The 22,442-nt window shown below is 53.3% G+C and overlaps 2 protein-coding genes across 5 annotated transcripts in view; one reads left to right on the plus strand and one right to left on the minus strand.

Moving 5' to 3' along the window:
• PRRX2 (paired related homeobox 2) overlaps positions 1-13,167 on the plus strand; it is a 15,140-nt gene extending 1,973 nt beyond the window's left edge. The window contains exons 2-4 of the mRNA XM_042052044.1: positions 9,392-9,576; positions 9,751-9,929; positions 10,491-13,167. Coding sequence (XP_041907978.1) covers positions 9,392-9,576; positions 9,751-9,929; positions 10,491-10,626 — 500 coding nt within the window. The 3' untranslated portion in view covers positions 10,627-13,167. The remainder of the gene's footprint in view (positions 1-9,391; positions 9,577-9,750; positions 9,930-10,490) is intronic.
• PTGES (prostaglandin E synthase) overlaps positions 7,738-22,442 on the minus strand; it is a 31,766-nt gene continuing 17,061 nt past the window's right edge. For 3 of the 4 annotated variants that reach the window (XM_042052049.1, XM_042052048.1, XM_042052046.1), the window contains exons 3-4: positions 22,034-22,116; positions 17,926-20,063 (exon numbers count right to left, since the gene is read on the minus strand). In XM_042052049.1, the coding sequence (XP_041907983.1) occupies positions 19,814-20,063; positions 22,034-22,116 (333 nt within the window). In that variant the 3' untranslated portion in view covers positions 17,926-19,813. Of the gene's footprint in view, positions 8,293-17,925; positions 20,064-22,033; positions 22,117-22,442 lie in introns of those variants that run through there. The other variant, XM_042052050.1, reaches the window with a different exon arrangement.

Below are 22,442 nucleotides of genomic sequence, written 5' to 3' on the forward strand. Positions count from 1 at the left end.
GGGGGGGCTGGGGAGGAGAGGAAGGCTGGGATCGCCATGCCAGGGGTCCCTGGCTGGGAGCCAGCCCTCCACACAACGTTCCTGCCCTGCAGCCCCGGCTGATTTCGTTTTATTTTTCAAACACTGAGCAAAAGTCCCAGTGAGCTCTCAACACCATGATGGCCTGAGGCACCCCCCATCCCCTTCCCAGCCCCCAGGAAAACTCACTTTGCATAAAATCCAGGGGTTTGGTGGTGCTTTGCAAGCGCAGGCTGGTGCTACTCCTGGGCCAGTGCTTGCACGAGTCTCATTAGTGTTAATTAATTACACATGTCTGCGCCCTGCTGGGAAACCAGGTAACCTGTTACGTCAGGTGGCTGCGTGTGAGCGATGTTGGCACCTCTGTGGCTGCATCATGAGTGCACCAAATGGTGCCTAAAAGTCTGTGGGATGGGAAGGGAAGCAGCATCTGCCGTGCTCTGCCCTGATGTAGGGCAGTGGGGTCTGTGCTGGCATCGCCCATCATCTGTCCCACCATCCCACTCTCCAGTGGCTAATGGGGAGCCACCATGGCTGTTCCCCCTGCCCAGACCACTCACTGCAGTGCCTGGGGCTGACCCAAATCCCAGCATTTTGGGCACAGGGTCTGGGCTGGCTGTTCCCTGAGCCACAGAGGCCCATTTGCATATCTGTGAGCCACCACGGTGCTGCCACTTGCCACGCTCGGCTGTTTTAACGAGCTGGCGAAGTGGGGAGGCTGCATCCCCAAGGGACACCCGGGGGCTGTGTCCCCAGGAGCATCCCAGGGTGCTGCAGTGGTGTGAGGTGCAGGACAGCCCAAGCACTGCTGTCATCCCACCCCAAGAAGGTCTCCTGGCTGGGAGATGAAAGCAAGCTCTGCAGTGAATGTCTCCTTGCCAGGAAGGCTCCTGGCTGGTGGTGGCTGGGGGAGAGCCAGTGCCTTTTGTTGGGTCCCTGGGCCTCCACCGTGGGGGTTGGCAGATTCACAGGAGAACAAAATGAAAATTCCTGCTCCCCCGTTGGTCGGTGTTGCTCGGAACTTGGCTTGGATCAGTCAAACCCACCACAGTGTCTTTTCCTGAGGCGCTTGGCTGTGCTGGGAGGGCTTCAGCTCCTGCTACCCCCAGCCCTGCAGCCACAAACATTCGCCTGAAGAGCCCTTGGGTCTGACACAGCCTCTCGGAGCATCCCTGCATGAAGCCGGGAGCACTCATCCCAATATCTATCCTGTTTCCCCCTCCCCTGTTTGGCATTTTCAGGGGACATCCAGACTGGCACCACTGCAGATGAGTTTTTGGAGGCTCTGTGTGACCCCAGCCCCAACTAAGAAAAGAGGGACCCCAGAGGGGTGCAAACCCCTTTGAGTTGCATGTTCCCCTGCTATGAGCAGGGAAGATGCCAGACCCTGCCTGATCCTGACCACTCGAAGCCACTGTCCCCAGCAGATCTGTGCAGACAGTGGACTTTCCCAGGAGCCTTTCCTCCTCACCGTGCCTTGAGGGGCAAATTGGGTGCTCGTTGGGGAGCAGCACCCCAGCTTTGCCCCAGCTCAGCTCCTCCGCAGCTCTGTCCCCATGGAGCGCTGACACAATGGAGGCAGTGGTGGCTCTGGAGCCGGGACAGCCCATTGTGTCAGGCTGCAGCCACAGCCTCCTGTGAACACACGGGATGCTCCTGGCAGCTCCCGAAAGCCCTGTGCCAGGCTGGGGTCACCCCGCGCTGCACAGTCCTGGGAGGGAACATTTCTCTTGCAGATCACCGAGCCCCAGGGGTGCTCTCAGCACTCTGGGTCCGGGCTGGCTGCCCTGGGCCAGTGCCACTGTCAGCGGGCGCAGCCAGGCAGTCTGAGCCCCGCGGCCCCACAATGGCCCCGGCTCCGGCTCCCGGGGTGCAGGAGCCAGGCGGCTGGGAAAGCACAGCCAGAGGCCTTGGTGAGCCCTGCACTGGGTGCCAGCGCTGTCGCAGGCTTTCGAGGCTGTTTCTGGAGCAGGCGTGTCAGGGGATGCTGATGGTGCCAGGATCCTCGTGCAGGGTTGGGGCTGCAGCCAGGATGCTGGGGTGCATCCTGAGCCAGTGAGCCCAGCAGCAGGATGTGTCCGTGTCACCTTCTCCAAAGGTCTGTCCACAGGCCGTTCCCACCCCAGGTAAAAGGTGGCACCATCTCTCCCAGATCCCTGTGACAGTGGACAGGAACTTCTTGTTCTGCTCAGCCTACTCTCCTTATTGCACCAGAGCTTTGTGGCCAAAGATGTTCCCCAGCCCCTCCCTGAGGCTTGACAGCATCCCACCAACCCTGCCTCCTCCTTCAGGGAATGTGGCTGCAATTAATTCATTAAATGCTTCCGCTGACGCAGGAGCTGGCCCTGCCAAAACACCATTCCTGGGGCCTGGCCTCAGCTGGGTGAGCACCGTGCTGAGCTGTGCAGGAGCCTCTGGCCGGGGCAGTAGCCTCTGGCATGGTGGGAAGTGCTGGGAATGTTCAGGGACTCCTGAGCACGTCAAAGCCTCAGGGCTTTGCTTGCAGCCCTGTGGTTTTCAGCAGTTTTCAACTTCCAGGGCATCCTCTCTAAATCACAGCACATGACTTGGCCAGCTGGTTTCTCACCTGGCATCTCCAGCATCTGCTTCCCTTCTTCATTGTTTTCATTATCTTCCTCCTTCCTCACTGTGACTTCCTGATCTTGTCCCTCTTGTGCACCTGGGTTTTGCAGCACGGCTGCCCTTGCTCCAGAGCCAACTGGAGAGCCAGCTCTGAATCCACTCACAGCTCTCAGCAGTGAATTTGGTGGCTAATTGCTGGCTGGAACCATCCCTAGGGGAAGCAGTGTCCCATGACATGGGAATCTTCCTTTTCACGTTCCTTCTGTTCCCAATACCCATCTAAGCATCATGTTCCCACTACATTTGCTGCACTAATAATGAGCTAAAAAAGGGCTTCAGTGCCACCACTGAGTTACCAGCACAGGTTGGACACATCCCCACTGAGATGCAGGGATGCTGCTGGCTCAGCCAGGACCTTCCTTGTTTGTTCAGACTTTCAGCTGAACTTGCTGTGATGGGTGCTCAGACACCACACAGGGGAAAACCTCCTGTGCTTTGGGGGTGCAGGCTGTGCATGGAACATGCCTGGGGCTGCAGCACTGCTGAGCAGGATCTTCCCAAAAATTGGGTGTCTGTGTGGCTGGGGGTAGCAAACTGCAGTGCTGGGTGGTTTCTGGCTGGTGCAGAGGCAGCTCTATAACCATAAAACAGGCTGCTGCTGCCTGTCAGTGAGCACAGGCTAAGGCCCCCCCCGGGACAGCCTTGGCCTCTTTCTTGGTCCAGGCTTTTGCTGCTCCTTTTTAACAGAGACACTTTTCCCCCAGCAAAACTGGCAGCCTGTAAAAACGTGTCAGCGTTTCAGTTTTTTCACAATTAATGAGGTGAAACATCCTCGGAAACATTTTGCTGTAATGTTTCTCCAGTAGCTGGGACTTGCCCCTCTCTTAAATTTTTCATGTACGCCACTTGAGCTGAGAAAGTTTCCTTCGGACTCAGCACATTTGGACCCCCCCAGCTTCAACCTCCCCCCAGAGCCTTCAGCACTCCCAGGGTCTTTGCGAGGCTGGGGCTGTGCTGGAGGGGGAACAGGGAGCGGCAGTGGGTCGGGATGAGGAAGTGGGAGCCTTCTCCCAGCAGTGGGGGAGCCTGGGGAGGGGCTGACAGCCCTTGTTCCCCAGGGATACCTTGTTCCCCATGGCCATGGTTGTTCCCAGGATGGGTTTGGACCTCACAGCATCGTGCCAAGCAAAGCTGGGGCCGGTATCCTGTGGGCAGGGGTTGGTGGCCCTAAGGGGCTTCTCCCCTGGATACTGGGGTGAAATCATGCAGAAAATGGGGGTTTCACTGATACGGTTTTGCCCCTAAGCTGGTACTGTGTTGGTCCTGTGCACCCAGGCTGGGTTCGCTGGTGGGTGCAGGAAAGGCACTGCACCTGGGTGACCCAGCACATGTGGAGGGGCAGGTTCCTGGCTGCTTCTCAGCCCCTCAGGCTTTCCAAAATGATTCGGGGAGATTAAAGACCCATTATGGTGTAGGCATCTTGCACCATCCCTTCTGCAACAAACCCCATCCTTCCTGCGCCCATGAGCAGGGACAAGAGCCCAGCTTCCGTTTGGCCTGTGGAGCATCCCTCCTGCTGTCCCTCCTTCCTGCAAAGCCCCAGTGTGGGCTGATAAAACCCCCCCCCCCGGGTTCCCAGGCTTTTCCTAACTGCTCTCAAGGCAGAGCAGTGTTGGAAGTAGCTGCTGGAAAGAGGGATCATCTGCACTTGGCAGCCCATGCACCCCCAAATCACACCTTGGCTTCGGGTGTCTCAGCTGAAGGTTGTGGGATAAAAAGGAGCTGGAGTGGGCACACACCACGGAGGGGCAATTCCCAAACCCCAGAGCTTTGCTGCAGCTCGCTGCAGTGTGAAGGGAAATGCTTCCTCCCCATCGCATGATTTAGAGGAATAAGTTAAACAATTGCACATGAAACTTTGGCAGACGTCATCGCCGGAGCTCTCCTCGCTTCCCCCGAGTGTATAAAGGGATGAAGGGAGTGCACATGTTTACCGAGAGAGACCATGGGAGAAACGAAATACATTGTTTTTCCAAAGGATTTCTTGGCTGTAAAAGACCTCCACCACCCTGCGGCTTCCCTGATGAAGGCCCAGCGTTAATTTGTTAAATCCACATCAAGTGCCCAGAGAACCCGTTGTTTATTTTTGCTAATTCAGCCGGCCGAGATCAAATTGGGGTTTTATTTGTTAAGGATAAACCTTAATTAATAAAAGCTATTTATTTGGCTAGAGCCAGCCGCAGCCTGAGGGTCAGATATGCCACGATCATTATTTCAAGTAAAACAAACCCAAAATGTCTCTCAACAGTTTGAAAAACATAGAAACTTAGAGGGCTGAATTTATTTGTCTTAGGAAGAATTTACAGCTAATTCCCTCCAGGCTATTTCAACCCTTAAATTATACCCAAGAAGAAAAAAGGAGGAAAAAAATGCCATTCCAGGCGTAGTAGGGAAGTAAATGGTACAGCAGATTTGATCATTTTGGCTGGGGGGGGTGTGAAAAATTTAAAGCTTAAAGGGTCTTTGGCAAACTGCTCGCAAATAAATGGAACGTGTGAAATAATTTAATGACAGAAAACTGTTCAGGGCCGTGGGGGCTGCGGTGCGGTGGAAAATGAAACACGTTGGAGGAGATGTAGCCTGGGCTTTTTGTGTGAGAGGGTTGAACTTGCTGCATTCTAACCTGGTCCCTGAAAAAGGGGGGTACTTGCACCCCAAAGCCAAGTGGTAGAGCTGGACTCAGGAAAACTTGTCTCAGGATGTAATGGTGCTCATAGGGAGAGGGGTTTGCAGCATCACCTGGGGAAGAGACAGGCTGGCAGTTGGCTGAAGTGACCCTCTGGGGTAGCAGGGACGGTGCTGGGCAAACACCACCACCCTCTGGATGAGCATTTTGCAAAGAAACCTCCCAAACTGGGTGTCCAGAGGGGAGACTGAGCATGGCTGGCAATAAAGCCCATCCCTGAAAGACATCCCCAGGGAGTATCCGTGCCCGTGTTCCCGGGGCTCAGGTGAGTGAGCTGCTGGATTCTCAGTGCTGGTTGATCTGGATCGCAGCTGCTCTGAGGCCGTTTGTTGTGCACTAATGGAGCTCGTAAGTCAGAACCAAAGCCTCGGTGGAAATCGAGTGAAAATTACCTCTTTACAGTGCTCAACAGCAGCTGTGGGAGGTTGGGGGCCCTGCCAATGTAAGGGCCCCCCTTGGCAAGCCTAGCACCAAGGCTGAGACCTGCCGAGTCCTTCCTATGTAAACTAATGGAAGGACAGAGGGAAAAGGCAAGGGTCAGAGGAGGGGGCTTGGCCCAGCTGAACCAGCACGGCTCTGAGCCAGGGGTGGTGTTGCCTTTGCAAATGGGGCAAGACCCGTCGCTCCCAAGTTCTCAGTGTGGCACAGTCCAGGCTTGCCAGCATTGGTGCTCCCACAGGGAGAAGGGTTCTGGGGTGACTCCCAGCACCCCATGGCATCTGTAGGGCCCAGTGCTGCTCCCGGGCTGTCTGCAGCTCTTGGGCAGCACTGCCTGAGGCAGGACAGCCCAGAGGGGAGGCTGGAGGTTACCCAGGCCACATCCAGCACCCCAAAACTCATCCACATCACGGGTGAAAAGTCTCCTGTCGTTCCTAACACTCTGAGGCAATTGAAGGCTTTTTTTGTGATGCACATCGGGCCCATCCTGCTTTGTGCAAAGCCCCTTCGCCTCCCTCTCGCCGTCCTCCCCCGCATGTCATCTTTCGTTATTCAGTAATGTTATCCCCCCTGTTTTCCCCCTTTCCCTGCATTTTTTTTCCTTTCAGCGGAAACTGTAATCAGTGGAAGATAAATACAGGGAAGGTGGCTGGAGGGAAGGCTCAGGAGCCCCTCTGACCTCAGGGTTGGCCAACCAAACTGGTCCCTCCAGCCCAAATGAATCCCCAAATTATACCTGACAAAGGCAAGGGTTTGGCTTTCTCCATAACCTCCCCAAGCACTGCTTTGGGGCGGAACAGTGATGGTGGTGAGCTGGTTTTAACTTTGTGCAAGTACAAATTCTTATTCCTGGAAGACCATCGGGGTGGGGAACTGGTTTCCAATTCCTCCATCAAGGTGTCAGCAGCTCTGGTTAAATCCAAGTCCTGCTGATGGCACTGAGAGGACAGGGTGTCTTTGGGGGACCCAACTCATCCCCCTTCCCATTCCTTCTCTAATGCCACAGAGGACTTGGCTGTGCTCATTTTTGGGAAGCTGATTCGGGGTTATTAAAGCATCTCTTATAGAAGAGATCCAGCCTGACGGTACATTGTAAACCTGTCAGACACTCACCACCAGCTGTTAGGGTGGCATTTGTCTGGTCCCACAAGCATGCAGTGCCTGAGCTAATGATGAAAAGATGTAGATGCATTACCAGGGCTCATCCCTAAGCAGAGCAGAGGATCCAGGCAGGCACTCCATGTGTGGAGCTGCCTCCATGCCATACAGAGATGGCCTGGAAAAGGTGTGGAAGGTCCCTCCATTAAAAGCAGCAATAGAGGCTGAACAAAATGCCCCAAAACTGGCATGGCCTGGGGTTTGCAGGTCTCCAAAAACCCAGGAACCACTGGTGCTCGGACACATCCTGACCCAACTCCAGTCTTAAACCTCGATCCTGGCATGACTGCCAGCCCCATATGGGAAGCACTCCGCACCACTTGTCTCCTGTGGCTCTTTAGCTCTTCCTTCTGTGGGTTTGGGGAGATAAAGACCAGCCAGAAATGTGGCCAGATCCTACAGAACTGGATTGAGAATTAATTTAAGAAAACTTTCCTCCTCCTCCTCCTCCTTTCTTTCAGCCAAATTAGAGTGGGTGAGAGAAACCATCACTTATGGAAAAGTCTTACAGCCATGTTTAAATTGAGGATGAAGCCAAAGGGGGTTTATAAATTTTATTTATACATTTCCCAGGGTTCTGTTGAATTCATTGCCAGCTTGGTGAGGGACAGTGCGTGCTCTTGTGACTACACCTTTTGAACCAAACCCAGATCTGCCATTTCTCCAGAAGTCCTGTGGCATGGTCATAAATCCACAAGGAAACCTCTCACCCCATTACATCCTGTATCTCTTTCCCAGCTTGATGGCTCCCATTTCAGTCCCAGGCTCCCAGAAAACTCAGGGACAGCCATGGCTAGACTTCATGTATTTTAATCCAGCAGCTCATTAGCTCGCTGAAGGAAAACAGGACCAAAAAAGGAGTTTAACTAAAAAGGGCAACTGGAAAGCAGAGACTGGCAGAACATTTGAAGCTGCAGGAACAAGTGCTGGAGGGAATTCTGAGAATTTTATTTGTGAGCCTTTAAACACGATCGGTGGCGAAGTGCAGCCTGTGGTTTCCTGGCCGGGGAAAGGGCCTCAAACCCATGCATATTTCAGGCACTGTCCATCGTGTCTTCACCCAACAAAGAAGGCCATGGCCAAAGTACAAGAGCACAGATTGTTGATGGTCAACCAAGGCCAAATTGCACCTACAGCATAATAAAAGACCCAGAGAAATGCCAGTGGCTGCAGAGAGGTCTTGGGAGAGTGGTGTAGTTGGGCACATAGGGGTCTTAGGTACTTGATTGAAAACTTATTGTTGGATGTTTCATGGCTTGAATTATTCAGAGTTAAGGTCCAAGAAGGTTTTTCTGGCCTTAAAGATCTTGGAGCCTGTAGTTTCCTCCTGCTCAACAGCTTGATGGTGTCTAGAAACAGAAGAGTTAATATCCCTTTCAGTAGATTTTGTGTGTTGCTCAAGTATCATCTGAAAATGCTGCACTTATTAAATAAGTATCACAATATTATTAGCAAGCATTTAATTTGTGAGCATACTCAGGGAGTGGTGAGTTCTGCCACCCTGGCCTCTGTAATGATATAGAGCAGAAATACCCCTGCCATGAATCAGAATGTCATAAAATTATTAACATTTCAAGTAATTCCAAAATGCTTTCCCACCAGTAGGTACAGATTGGATCCAGATGCTTTATTAACAGAAAGAATCATTAACCAGTACCTCCATGAGGGAGAACGACAGCGAGTCGTGCTCCCCATGAAGCCTTTGCAGGCAACTGACTGGGTGTCTCGGAAAAAGACTTCATAAACTTGCCCAAACCTTATGATATTAGTGACAAAGAAGAGATTAATCTCAGCTTGGCTGACAGCCCAAGATCAATACTGAGAAACCAAACTACACCCTCAGCTTCATGTTTCCATGAGCCAGCAAAGCCAGAAATAAACACTGCGGAGGCTGAGCCCTGCGAGACACGGTGCTGCTCGTTCTGAGCTCTGAAGACCACGGCTGGAAGAGCAGATGCTTGGCTGCAGTCCTGTGTCACCTTGGGGACATGCCACAGCTGGGGCCTCCGGGGGTTGCTGGAGGTGGGAGCTGAGACCTGCATCTTGGGGGTTTTTTGGTGCTTCATTTTCATCACCGTTCATGAAAGCTTGACTTAAAGTCTTAGCAAGAGCTGAGCCCCAGTTTGGATCAAGTGCAGCCCCAGGATACACTGAGACCTGTATTCAAAATCAGGTCCACATGGTTTGAGCCAGATGTGAAACCACCACAGGCCTTGGTAAATTTTGGGGTTAACCCTAAACTCCAGCAGGTCCCAAAATAGGTTTTGATTCTCATGGACATCACAGGGTTGCACATAATGCTGCTCCCCACAGAGTCCCTGGTGCCTGGAGGGAGCATGGCTGGCACAGAGCAGGGCAGTGCAGACCCCCAGGAGGGCTTGAGCTTGGTTGAGTTGTGGGGTCTCACAGAGGTCTGGCTCTCATTTGGCTTCTGTTCTTTCCCCACAGGTGAGAGCCTGAGCCCAAGCTGCGGGGCAGCCAAGAGGAAGAAGAAGCAGAGGAGGAACCGCACCACCTTCAACAGCAGCCAGCTGCAGGCTCTGGAGAGGGTCTTCGAGAGGACGCACTACCCCGACGCCTTTGTGCGGGAGGAGCTGGCGAGAAGGGTCAACCTCAGCGAGGCCAGAGTCCAGGTGAGCACAGGTTTGTGTGGGAGAAAACAACACCCTCTGCCTTGCCCCCAGGCAGGAGCAGGGACTGTCCCCTCCCTTGTTCCATCCTGCACATCACCATGATCCATAGGACAGATGCTTGGGACATCCCTGCTCGCACTGGGTCCCCACTGACCACCTTTCCCCCTGCCACAGGTGTGGTTTCAGAACCGGAGGGCCAAGTTCCGCCGTAATGAGAGGGCGATGCTGGCCAACAGATCGGCATCGCTGCTCAAATCCTACAGCCAAGAAGCAGCCATTGAGCAGCCCATGGCACCACGGCCCACTGCACTGACCCCGGAGTATCTCTCTTGGACCAGCACCTCCCCATACAGGTAGGTGGAGGCTCTGGAGGAGCTGAGGAGGAGGTGGCTGTGGGGCAGGGCTGCCTAGAGACCACTCCACTGCCACAGGAATGCAGCCCTGTACCACTGCTGGGGATCTGGGGAGTTTTATGAGGCTGAAAGGAACTCGTCTGACTTGGCCTTGGGAACCATTTCAACCCTGTCTGAGCATCCGCTGCCCAGCGCTGAGCAGGCTTCCCTGCCTCCTTGCATTTCGGGGCCGGAGCAGGCACCCTGGTCCTCGCAAGGGATTTGCTTGGCCTCGTGCTGACCCTTCCCACATCTCAGCACAGGAGGTGGCATGGGTCCCTTCTGGTTCCCAGCTGTTCATGTTCAGCCATCACATCCAAAAGCACAAAGCAGGGCCTCCTGGTGCATAGTTTGAGGGGTTCCCACATCCAAGCACATAAAAATGCTGAAGCCTTGGCTGTTCTTGTGAGAGATCTCCAAGAGGGAGCAGCCAGCCTGGCCCAGGAAGCCAGCAGGACCACAAAGGGCATGGGGACTTCTCCATGGGCTATTGCCTCATTCCTCCCTGCTCCCTCCCCGCAGCACTGTGCCCTCCTACAGCTCCAGCGGGACCGCAACACCCACCCAAGGGGTGAACATGGCCAACAGCATCGCCAGCCTGCGCCTCAAAGCCAAAGAGTTCAGCCTCCATCAGAACCAGGTGCCGACCGTGAACTGAGCAGGGCAAACCCCATCCCATGGCCTCCTCCAGGATACAGCGTGGAGCTCCTGTGCCGGTCCAGGACAAATCCGCTGCCTGCCCAACACACATGCCACTCATCCAATGTCTCCGCATCTTCTCTCCTCTTCCCTTCCCTTCTGAAGGTAGAGTCAGTCCCAGGCCGAAGTGGCACATAATTATAGCCACATATGGAGCGAACTTGGTTAGAAACTTGCTTTTCGCACACCCTTATAATAACGGCTATATATACACACATACCCCCCACGCGCTCTTTGAGGACAAACAGACTTGCCAAGGGAACAAGAATTTGCTTCCAAACATGGAAGGATCTTGGACTATTGGATTTGACCAATTTGGGTATCTTGCCCAGAGAGCCAAAGAGTTATTGGGTCTTCTCCTCCCGCAGGGACAGCGTGGGAGGATCATGAGCCCCTCTTTCCACCGGGCTGTGACTTGCGGCGCTCAACTGTGCGTGCCAAAGCTGATCCATGTGTTCATTTCTTTGTGCAACCCCAGCCGCAGTGTGGGGTTTAGGACTTCCTAAAGTTTGGGACTTTGGGAAGCTGATGGCTCACCCATGCCATGGCCAGTCTAGGCCAGCCCTCTGCACTGTGCTGCCTGCATTTAGGAGCTGCGTATGCTGATGGCATCAGGCTTTGTCCCTTCCCAGAGGGGCAGGCAGAGCTGGAGCATCTCAACAGACCTGCTTGGAGCCTCTGAGCTCTCCTGTGAGCTGGGGATGCATTGCCAATCCCCATGCAGGCACCACTGCCCTGCCTCGGTGGATTTGCCAGCGATTCTGCAGAGCCCCAGGTCATTGAACTGTCCCAGGGAGGGAGAAAATTGGAAAAAGCTGTTGGGTTTCAGCTGAGTAGGCGGCTCCCAGTGCTTCGTGCCAACGAAGGCTTCGCCTTCCGGAGGCACAGCCTCCCCATCGGCAGCTCCGCAGATGTGCTCGGGGGTCTGGGACCGGCAACTCCATGGGGGAGGCTTTTTTGGTTTTGCAGAAAGGAAATGGTTTCCCCCTCATCCCACCCTGCTGTGCAGCCTAATGAGGCTCCAAGGTGGGATGTGCAGGGGGATGGACACGGGGTGGGCAACCTGGCCCCAGCCCATGGGACTGAGCTGCGGAGAGACGTAGCCTCCACCTTCCCCTGCCAATTCCGCAGCAATGGGGAATGAGCCGGAGTGGTGGGGGTGTGGTGTCCCTGTGGACAAAGCCCACTGGAAACCAGACCACCCTTTCCTCACCCACTGGAAAGAGCCACCAGCCAAGCATGGGGACACCACCAACTCAGAGGGGTGGCCTGGACAGTGAAGACACCAGCCCTACTTCCCTAGAAGGGGTTGGTTTGGGGGCTGCAGCAATAGATCTGAGGACAAATAGAGTAATTGCTGAAGTGCCTCCTCCACGTAAACATCCTCTGGTCAGTGACACCAAGGCTGAAAGTGTCACAGCTACAGAGTGCCCACCTGAGTCCCCACAGCTCCCAGGAGCATCCTCTCCCATTTCCACTGGGGCTCTCACTGCAGCTGCATGTGGGACCCAGTGGCTGTGACACTGGAGCCTTCAGCTACACTGCAGGGCAATGCCAGCCTGGGGGGGACTCACCCAGCACTGGGAGCTGGAGACCTGATAGGAGAACCAGGAGAGGAGCCTATCTCCTCTTGCTGGGGGTGAACCACCCTCCATGCTGCCTCCAGCCCCTGCTTTCTCTGCTCCACAGTGCAGCCCCTAGCTGGGAATAGTTACCTTCTCCTCCTCAAGCTTGGCAGGCAGGGAGAGGGCACAGCCTGATTGACGCTGTCCACCTCATCCAGGGAGCAGTGTCACCCTAAATACCCACCCTCTGCCCCCATCCACATTTCCAGGGCTGGTATCCCTCCCATTTGTCATGCCAGAAGAAGAGCACGCAGCTCCCCACACTGCACAGAGACCTGCCAAGCCAGGGGGGAGAGGGATCCACTGTGGATCAAATCATCCTCCCTAAGAAACACCACTTGGGGCAGGAGGAGGAGGCCGGGAGGGTCCTATTCCCATGGAAAGCACAAGGCTCTTTTTTCGGTTATACAAGATGAAACCACAGGGATATAAATGTCACTGCCTCTTTGAGAACATTAATGAAAATAAACCCATTTAATAGTTTGCAGATGCTGTTTCTGTAAACCTAAAAAAAGCAGGGAATAAATATTTCTTCACTAAATATCTATATGTATATATATATTTGAAAACATTTGCTCCTAATCTTAGGCCCCCTCCTTTGCTGTGCTTTTGGCAGCTTATCACAGCTTGTCACTCAATGCTGAACTCACCAAGAAGAGATACAAATTGCACCCATGGAGGGGTAGCAGGACCGAGGGATTATTGTAATCTAAGCTCTCTCTCGCCCTTTCTATTTGTACATTTCAATTACTTGTAACAAGATCCATGGTGGATTTGTTTTTTTCTTCTGCATGTCTGTGTTTTGGAAATTTTTGTAAGGTTTTTGTAAAAACAACTCTTGTGAAATAATGGAGGAATAAATATTTTACTGAGTAGAGACGTGTCAGTGCATGTGATAGGGATGTGACTCTTCATCAGCAGCCACTGTGGTTTCCCCACCTGCCCTGGACAAGAAGCCTGGGCAGAAATTGAAGTAAGAGGCAGCAAGAAGGGTCAGATTCTACACAGAAATTGAGCTGTGTAGGAATAGGAATAAGGATAGGAATAAACCATCAGATTGTAGAGCACTTTCCAGAGAGCAAAGGCCTACGGGTGCAGAGCAGGCACCGAGCACAAAAACAGGGGGAGTCAGTGGTCAGGCAAAGGTGATACCAAATAGTTGAGGCAGCCAAAGTTAAACAGCGCTCCAGGAGCTCACAGTGTTGAGCTATCAGGCAGCAGATTTAATGCAATGTGGAGAAATGGGAAGATGTGCCCAGGGGAAAATGCCCAGTACAGTTTGAAACTGCCCAGTGCAGACTGAAAGGCAGCAAGTCAAGTGGCAGGAATCGCTAGGAAAGGATTAGAGAGCAAGGCAGAAAGTGCTATCGCACACACCCAGAGGGGCTCAGCTCTGTGAGCCACAGGATCAGCTCCCTCCCAGCAGCAACCTTTGTTCCTCCCATCACCGGTGGCTTGTGGGACACATGGATCCTGTGGATTGCAAGGTTGAGGAAGGAAGGACCCCTAAACAACACATTCCAGCTTTCCCTAGAAGGGAACAAGGCTCATCCCATTTCATCCCTGCAGCACCCAGCAGGAGCAGGTCCCCATGTTGGGCATCACTCCAGGCCCACCACAGTCCCAGACACTTGACCATCCCTATCGAACTGCTCTGCTGCTGCTTTTTAACCATTTATTTATTCATTCAGTAAGTGGTTTGTAGATCATTAAGGCCAATTGTCCAACCTCCTGCATAAAGAATATCACCCAAGCAGCATCCTCATCCTCAGCATGTGGCCAGTGCAGAGCATCCCTTTGGAGAGCATCCAGCCCCGAGTCAAAAGACCCTTGGAATTGATGAGCTTACAGCTCCCAGGGCAGATTCCTCCAGTGACTCATTACTGTTGACTGCTGGAAATATGTCACTCATTTCCTGCCTGAACTGTCCCAACTTCAGTTCATCTCCCACTAGAGCAGAAGGTCCCAACCCATGGTCAGTCAGCTCCCAGGAGCTGATGGACATCTGAGGGGTCCACAAACCAGGAGATAGACAAGCATGGAGAGCTGCAGCTCACCTGGCAGGGTCTGCACTCCACAGGGAAGGGAAGCACTGGGGGAAGGCTGTCAATGAAGAGGAGCTCAAAGACATTGTGCAACCACTCCTCTTCCAGGATAGGGGCATTTTTCCTCCTAGGAAGGGCACATCCATCACCAGTACTAATTTCAGCAGGAGAGCTGGTCTCCATCCATGCACCACAACTTTGGGAGTGGGGGAAGGTTGCAAAGACATTTGCAAACTGTTTCCTTCCTCAAAGCAGTTGGTTTCAACCAGGTGATTCCAAAAGGGCAGATCTCAGGTGATGGAAGGATCTTCCTGGACCTTTCCTTGTCTCTGACCCCACAGCCTGACACTTGTGCATGACTTGCTGACTGATGAAAAGCTGAAGTTTGCCCCTAGAATATTTTAATGAGAACAATTTTATGTTGTCATCAGCATCGGCTGCCACAGCAGCAAGACAAAACAGAGCTCACATTTTCCAGCTCACAGGGACACCAGCCTGGTTATCCCCATCCAGAATGAATTACAGACATATTGTGGTTACAGCATCCTCCTTTCCCATTACCGTTGTACTGCTGAGCCCTTCTCCCTCTGGTGGCAACAGGAAGGTCTGAAGACCCTCTTGCTGGCACCATCTACAAACTGCAGAAACACATGTTCCCATGACAGCATCGTGTCACCTCCCAGCAGCCGAGCCCCTCCTGCCCTTTGGAGCAATGCTCCTGTCCTGGGGGTTGCGATGCTCACCCCAAACTCTACATTCCATATGGAAGGAGCATCTCCTCCCTGCGGCAGATATTTTGCTCACTGCTGATTCTTTCCGACCCCACAGGGAAGCAACCTAAGGCAGCAGAGAAGCTGGATGGTAACTATCCACAGGGGCTGTAATGCTTTATAATTACTCGGGGAGAAGGGAGGAAGCAAAGGTTCCTTTTGTAGCTGGCATCACAAAGCCCAGGAAGTTACCATGTATAAGGAAGAACTATTGCATGGAGATGCACAGCGTTGCATCCATACACCACAACTTCAGAAGCAGGGAAAGTTTGCAAGGACATTTGCAAACTGTTTCCTTCCTCAAACCAGTCTGTTTTCAACCAGGTGACTGCCAAAGGGCAAGTCTGAGGTGATGGGAGGATCTCCCTGGATCTGGCATTACATCTGCCTACTTTGGAGACGCCGATGGGCACTAGAGCAGCCACAGCCTACTCCCCCTCAACGCGTTCCCCAAGGAATGGCACCCTCCCTCCACCCCAAACACCTCCAGCTGCACCCCAAGCTCTCTGGCCAGCAGACGTGGGGGGAGAGAATCCGTGGGCGCGGGTCCCCGGGCAGGGTCCCCGAGTCCCCCCGCAGGGTCCCGCAGCCACACGAGGGTGCTGCAGCCCCGCGCAGCGCAGCGCAGCCCGCGGAACCCGCCGGGCCGAGGGCGAGCCCCCATCGCGCTGCTCTGCTCCGCACCCGGCCGGCTCCCTCCCCCCGATCCGGGGCTCGCCCCCACGTATGAAGCAGGGGACGTCTCACAGCTCAGCCCCACAGTCGGGATGGAAAACGCCCGCTGGAAAAAGTTTTACCGGTGCCAACTTCATCCTCATGTGCCAGAGAGCAGCAGGGAAGCACCGTTATCTTCTCCTTCTGGGATGCCCATGCCTGTAGAGCTGGCTCCTCTCATTCTCTCTACAAGTCACAGGAATCTCAGTTCTTCAAGAGGAGTAAGAGGATTTGTGTATCAAAATCCCATCTGCTAGAGGGAATGGGAGATTTTGGGAGGGCAGAAAAGGAAGAGTGTGATCTCAGTTAAAGGAGAGCTGCCCAAGCAGGAATCTTGGTCCAGAGGCCACCAGGGGAAGGTCTGGATGGAGAGACCCAGGAAGTGGTGCAGGCAGGTAAGGAAGAGGCGTGTCCTGTGCTCAGGGGTAGGAGGGATCCAGAGGCTTGAGCCACCTAAAAGAGTGTGGGAGGGGAAGTGACTTGTGCTGGGTCTCCACTTGCTTTTCTCCCAGCTCCAGACACCTTGAGGGAAGACACGTACTGGTTGTGTGAATCACATTCACACGTTGCACCACAGAAGGGGGCGGAATGGACCTTAAAGATCATCTACTCCCAACCCATCCTGCCGTGGGCAGGGACAGCTTGCATTAGACCAAAGTTGCTCAAAGTCTCATCCAACCTGGCTTTGAACTCTGCCAGGGCTGGGATCCACAGCCTCTGTGGGCAGCTGGTACCAGTGTAAGTAACCCTCACAGTAAAAAATTTCTTCCTAATGTCTAACTTAAATTCCTCCTCCTTCAATTTGTACCTATTTAAGCACCAAACTGTCGTTCTGCAGTCCCAGGTGGGTTTCAGAGTGCTGCCGATTCCTGTTTGAGCCAGGTGTGAAAAACAAGTTGTTGGACATACAACGCACACACCAAACCCAGAGACTGCTGGGTGCAGCCACTGTCCCTGCTCTCCTGGGCACATTCTTTGCCCACACAGATGCCAGAGCAGGAATTTGGGAGCTCTAGGCTTTCAATATTAATTGGGAAAAGGCAGGGATGCCCCCCATATGCAGCAAACACCACTGGCAGTGTCCAGGGGGAGAGCCACTGGCTCTGATCACCTAGTCCCAGGAGAGCCCTGATGGGACTGATGCTACCAAAGCAACCGAGTCCAGCTCAGTCCTGCTTCCCCCAAACTTCCACAACACTTCAAAATAAGTGCAATGCTTGGGCCTCTCTCAAGTTTGCCTTGTAGGCTTTTTCTGTTTGTTTTTTTTTGAGCCAGGAGAGTTCACATTCCCAAGCTTTTCCCTGCAGCCAGTAAGCAGAGTTTATTTTTTTTTTTAATAAAAAAGAAGAAAGCAGAGCTTTGCATGTAACCTCAGCTTCCCTGAACAGGGCATCAGCCTCAGGCACTGGACAGGCAGCCAGAGAAGAGGCTGAAGCAGCTGGCAGATCTGGGGGCTGGAAGGGCATTTTGTAGCCTTCCTTCCTCCTTCCCATGCCAAAATCTCCATCCCAGCCACACCTCCAACCACAGCAACATATACTGGAGAGAGTCCATTTTGTAAAACCACTGTCTTTCTTATTTGAAAACAAAAAGGGAAAGAAAAGAACCAAGCGGAGCCATTTTATCAAACTAACACAGACATGACGGGCAGCACCTCCCAAACACTAACAACTTAAGAAAATAGGGGAAACCCAGAGAAATGAGGCATTTGTTTCCCAGCAACCTAGTGCAAAAAAAGGGGGATACTTATCTTGGAAAATACAACCAGCTCCTTTACAAGTCCTAAGAACAGAAAGAAGAGCAACCACATCTTACCTGAGCTTCTCCAGCCCTCCAGGATTTTTGAGTGAACAATTTGCTGCTCAGGGAAGGAAAACTGAACAGAGCTGCTTGTAATTCCCAGCTCTGCTGAATTTAAAGGATCAGCACAAATAATGCACACCTGGAAAAGAGGTTCCTCTGCAGGGCACGTGAGTGCAGAGGAAGGGGATGCCTCTTTAGAAGTCCCAGGGCACTCCAGGCTCTACAGTGGGGTTTAACATCCTGCTGAGGATGGACCCAGCTGCTGCCCAGCTGCATCTGCTGCTCCTGAAGGAAGGATGTATCAGAGCACAATGATTTGTTTTTATTGGGAATATTTGCTTCCTGCCACTAGGATGCATGTGCAGCAGCAGAGAAACATACAGGGGTTCAAGATCTTGTGCACCCTGTGAGGCAGAAAAGACTTGTTAAGAAGGGTCTGTGTTACCCAGACATCTTTGTGACGGAGAAGTGGCCAAGAGTGAACTACTGAACCTGCAATCCTGCCCACCTTCCTCACAGTGGGAGAGCAAGGCATTCCACTCCAAACTTCACCACACAGCTCGGCCTGAGGCCACAACTGCACTGGGATCAGGAGTTACTGGTACAGAAACTTCTACCCGAGCTGAGCAAGGGCTGAGCATCACTCTGAGCAGGTGTGTCCCCAGTGCTCAGTGAGGTCTCAACAAAAGCATCTCTGAGGAGAGCAGTCAAGGGAACAGCCTCAGTGCACAGGACAGATGGAAGGGGAATTTATTTTCTACTCATTCTGGCTTGTCTCTGTGATCTTAGTCCAATTCTGTGTTGCCCTCAGAGGAGGGAGGAGGCACTGAAGAGCAGAGTTTTACTCCTGTCTTCTCCTCCAGAGGGATGCTCCATTGCTGCTGCTGCTGCTGCTGCGAGCAGCCCCTGGTACCTGGGGACAGCTGTGTAGCAGAGGAGCTCATGGGGCTTTTTTACCATGCAATACCCTGGTCCCAACCTCTCCTCTCCAACATGACACCTTTGGGTGACACAGAGCAGCAATACTGTCTTCAAAGCCCCTCTGCTCATTTCCAGAGCTTTCTGCAAACACCAGCTGGTCAGGGCTGTGAATGGCGTGGCAGCAGTGGACAGCTGGAAACAGCTGAAAGAAAACACCCCTAAAGCGATCATGGCACATTTTCCAAATAGCAACGGCCCTTCTGTGGCCAGAGAAAGGCTGCAAACAGAGGGGGAGAAACTCAGTCTGATGCCCTGGAGGCATTTTCAGGCATTAGTGGCATGTGGACATGACTGCTCTATGGGAGAAAACTCTGTCTGTTTTGTGTGAGTGTTTTAGACTTTCCAGAAGTCCCAGAGCTTTGTGTCCAGCAAATGTATCCAGGCTCTGTGTCCAGGGTAAATGATTCCTGCTGGCTGCTCCAGGCATGTCGTTCTGCATCTTGCTGTGGTGGGGCTGAGATGGAAAAGCCACAGCTGCTGCTGGCTGGGAGCTGCCAGGAGTTAGCAGGATCCTGCCTGCAGTGAGGCTCCTGGCAGGGAGCTGTGTCCCATGGCGTGAGACGAGGTGGCACTGGGAGCACTGAACGCTTCAGTGGCCTCACAACATCACCCCTGAGATTTTGACTTCCCTGTTACACTTCCTGGAAGGTACCTGCCTCCTGTCCTCCTTGTGGGAGAGGGAACCTAAGGGACTAAGTCCTAAGGGACTCACATCCCCACAGATGCACGTGGCTGGGCAGGAGAAGGGTGGCTGCTTTATAACCTCTGCTACCAACCACATCTGCTGACTAAGAGACTTTGTTGGGCCCCCATGATTTCCCCTTCCTGATTCATGGGGTATTCATGACCAAGAGGAAAAGGCACATCTTCCCCGTTCCAAACACAGAAAACCTTTCCTTCAATGACCCCTTCCACGAGGGGTAGTCCATGTGCTTTCCACCTCTCACCCTCAGCAGGAGAGAGAGAAACCTGCCTCCACATCCCCTTCCTGCACGATCCTTCTCTCTGGTGACTTCTCCGACAAATTCTGATGGCAGTGGAATTTTATCAAGGCTGCACTGAACATCCTCAGGGTGCAGTTGACCTCCCTGGTGACATCCCTGGTGACACACACACACACACACATACACACACGCACTCTCTCCCACTTGCAGGGGGGACCAGCAGAGTCAGGATGAGGGGGTTCGGGTGGTCGGTCCCTCTGGGTGTTACCAGTACGGGGTGGTGGCCAGGAGGATCTGCAGGGCCATGGAGAAGCAGGGCAGCTGGGCCACACTGTAGGCCACGGAGCGTGTGGGTGCCCTCAGCCGCAGGAGGTAGGCAATGGTGTGGATGATCCGTCCCACGCAGAAGATGAGGAAGTGGATCCTGGCCACTGCAGGACTGGGATCCAGCAGGGAATAGATGGCTCCGAGGAAGAGGAAGGGAAAGATGTTCTCCATGTCATTGTGGTGGGCCCTGAAAAGTGACATAAGGTTGTTCCTTCCCACCAGAATTCCCTGTTTTCCCTCATTCCTTCTAGCCAGAGTACCCATCCCTAGGTGCTGCTGGGCCTCTCCTCCATTGGATGGGACAGACACAGCCCCCAAAAGCATCAGTTCTCCCTTATACACAGAGGCAGGAGGATTTCACACCCCGTGTCTCTCCCTTGGGACACTGAGCTCCTGAAACTTTCTCTCCGTGACTGGGACGCCTTTGCCACAGCAGATGACAGCTCGAGGGTTGGAGCTTTCAAATAAACAGAGCAAAACAAAGACCCTGTGAAGCTGTGAAAAGCTCAAAACTGGTGTGGTGCCAGCACGGCATGGCCCCAGATGTGGCCATGCTACACAATAAAAGGCAGTTCCAGACCACAGCTTCTCCAGTGGAGAAACTCACAGGATGGGAGGGTTTGTGGCTTCACCTCTCCATGAATGCGTCCAAAGGGGATTGGGGAGGAGCGCTCCAAGGACCCCCACACTGTGCCAGCAGCACCTGGGTAGCAGCACCACAGTATGGCTGGAGGGGCCGCTATGGCCATGTGGTGACACATCAGCGCTGATGGGACCAAACCCTGTGCTCCAGCTGAACATGCACCTGCCTGGGTATCACAGCATCCCTGCCACCACCCACAGCTCTACCGAAACAGGATCCAGTCATGCCAAGAGTGTGGGTTGTGTCCCTCCTCCCCCAGGCACCATCCTCTGAATAAACCCCAAGGACTCTGGGGTTCAGCAGGGACGGAAGGACAAATGGAAGAAGAGGGAGGAGAAAGGAGAGAGCTGAGAGGCAGCCAGGAGACTCTTTAAAGAGGCAGGGAGTAAACATCCCACCCTGCTCTGTCCCTGTCCTGCAAAGACCCCTGACTCTGCTCCCCCCCAGATACAGTCCAAGATGAAAAGCTGACATCGCCCTTGCTCTGGGGAAACACCTCGGATTGAATCTGTCTTCTTCAGGGCTGCAAATAGATCAGCAAGAACGGACTCTAAGAGCTTTAACTGCCCAAGTCGATCCCAGGCTGTCCCAGGTCTTTGCTGCAGCTCTAGTTATTTAGATTGTTTATTCTGAATAAAGAGGATTATGATTATTATTTCTGCTATTATTTTCTTTTTGCTAGGAAGGAAATGGCTCATTTACCATCCTCCTCCTCCTCCCCGGAAGCCGAACAATTAGGTGGCACTGGATGTTTTCTAAAGCAAATGCTGGAGGCAGTGGGACGTGAGCAGTGAGGTCCCCACGCACAGCCCAGGGCTCCAGGAAAGCAGGGTACAGCTCCAGTCCCTTTCCTGTACATCACCAGCAATCCAGCCTAGCACTTGGGGCACCTCCTTCGGTAAGGGGGACAGCAAATCAAGCCCAGGGCTGAATCAACCCGTGTTTTACCTCTGAGAAACTGTGATTCTCACAGAAGAGGGGTAACATTCAGAGTTTGCCCAGTTAGAGAGGCAGAAGTTATTTCAATCCTGTTTGGCCTCTTCCTGAATCCCCAAAAAGGGCAGCCGTCTACAGCACTGCAACCAGTCACTCTGTTCCCTGTCCAAGCTGTGCAGGGATCTGGGGGAAGCTGGGGTCCTGTCAGAGCAGGACACAAGGAGCCTTTGAGTGTGGGTACAGGATGAGACAGTGGGAGCCTGTGGGACTTTGAGCACCTAGAAAAGAGTCAGTCAGAGTTGGATGTTGAACGCAAACCCGGATCCTTCTCTTTTCCTTGCTCCAGTGCACACCAGGCTCCCGTTAAAGATTAAACTGCTCTGGTGTGCAGGGTCCCACAGCAGAACTCGAGACACTCCAACCATCTACAACATTACTTGATTAGCGAGCCCTTTAGCTTCCCACTTCTTTGCCAGCAGCTGGCACAGAGGGAATGGTGGCACAGGGAATGCCAACATCAGAGGGAATGCTGGCACCAGAGGGAAAATCCTGGCACCAGGAATGCCAGCACCGCTCACCTGCGGCACCGCTCCACGTCAGGGTCCTCGCGGCAGAACTGCACCCCCCCATTGCGCAGGGCATCCTCTGGGTTTGCAAACGCCTGCAAGAGAGAGTCCCCACCTGCTTACAGTCTTCAGGAACCTCACAGGTAGAAGCTTTGCTCCTAATCTTGAAGTCCTGTAGGGATTTTTACCTACCCCACGTTGTCACCACTTTAAAAACAAGGGCTACTGTGCTTCCATGCACACGGTCTTGGGGGTTAAACCCTGCATCTCCCCAGGGGTTTTCCTTGTCCTCCAAAAAACCCAATGCTGCCTGCTGAGCAGGTCCCAAATGGAGGGCTTCAAGGGAGCTCCCACCTCACCCCAGTCCACTTCTTCCCACGAAATCCATTTCCAGGAGACTTTGCCAGCCAGCGAGATCACT

The sequence above is a fragment of the Corvus kubaryi genome, unplaced genomic scaffold, assembly GCF_017639235.1.
Source record: "Corvus kubaryi isolate FWS band 111438036 unplaced genomic scaffold, C.kubaryi_AGA036_p1.0 78, whole genome shotgun sequence".
In the NCBI taxonomy this organism is placed as follows: Eukaryota; Metazoa; Chordata; class Aves; order Passeriformes; family Corvidae; genus Corvus; species Corvus kubaryi.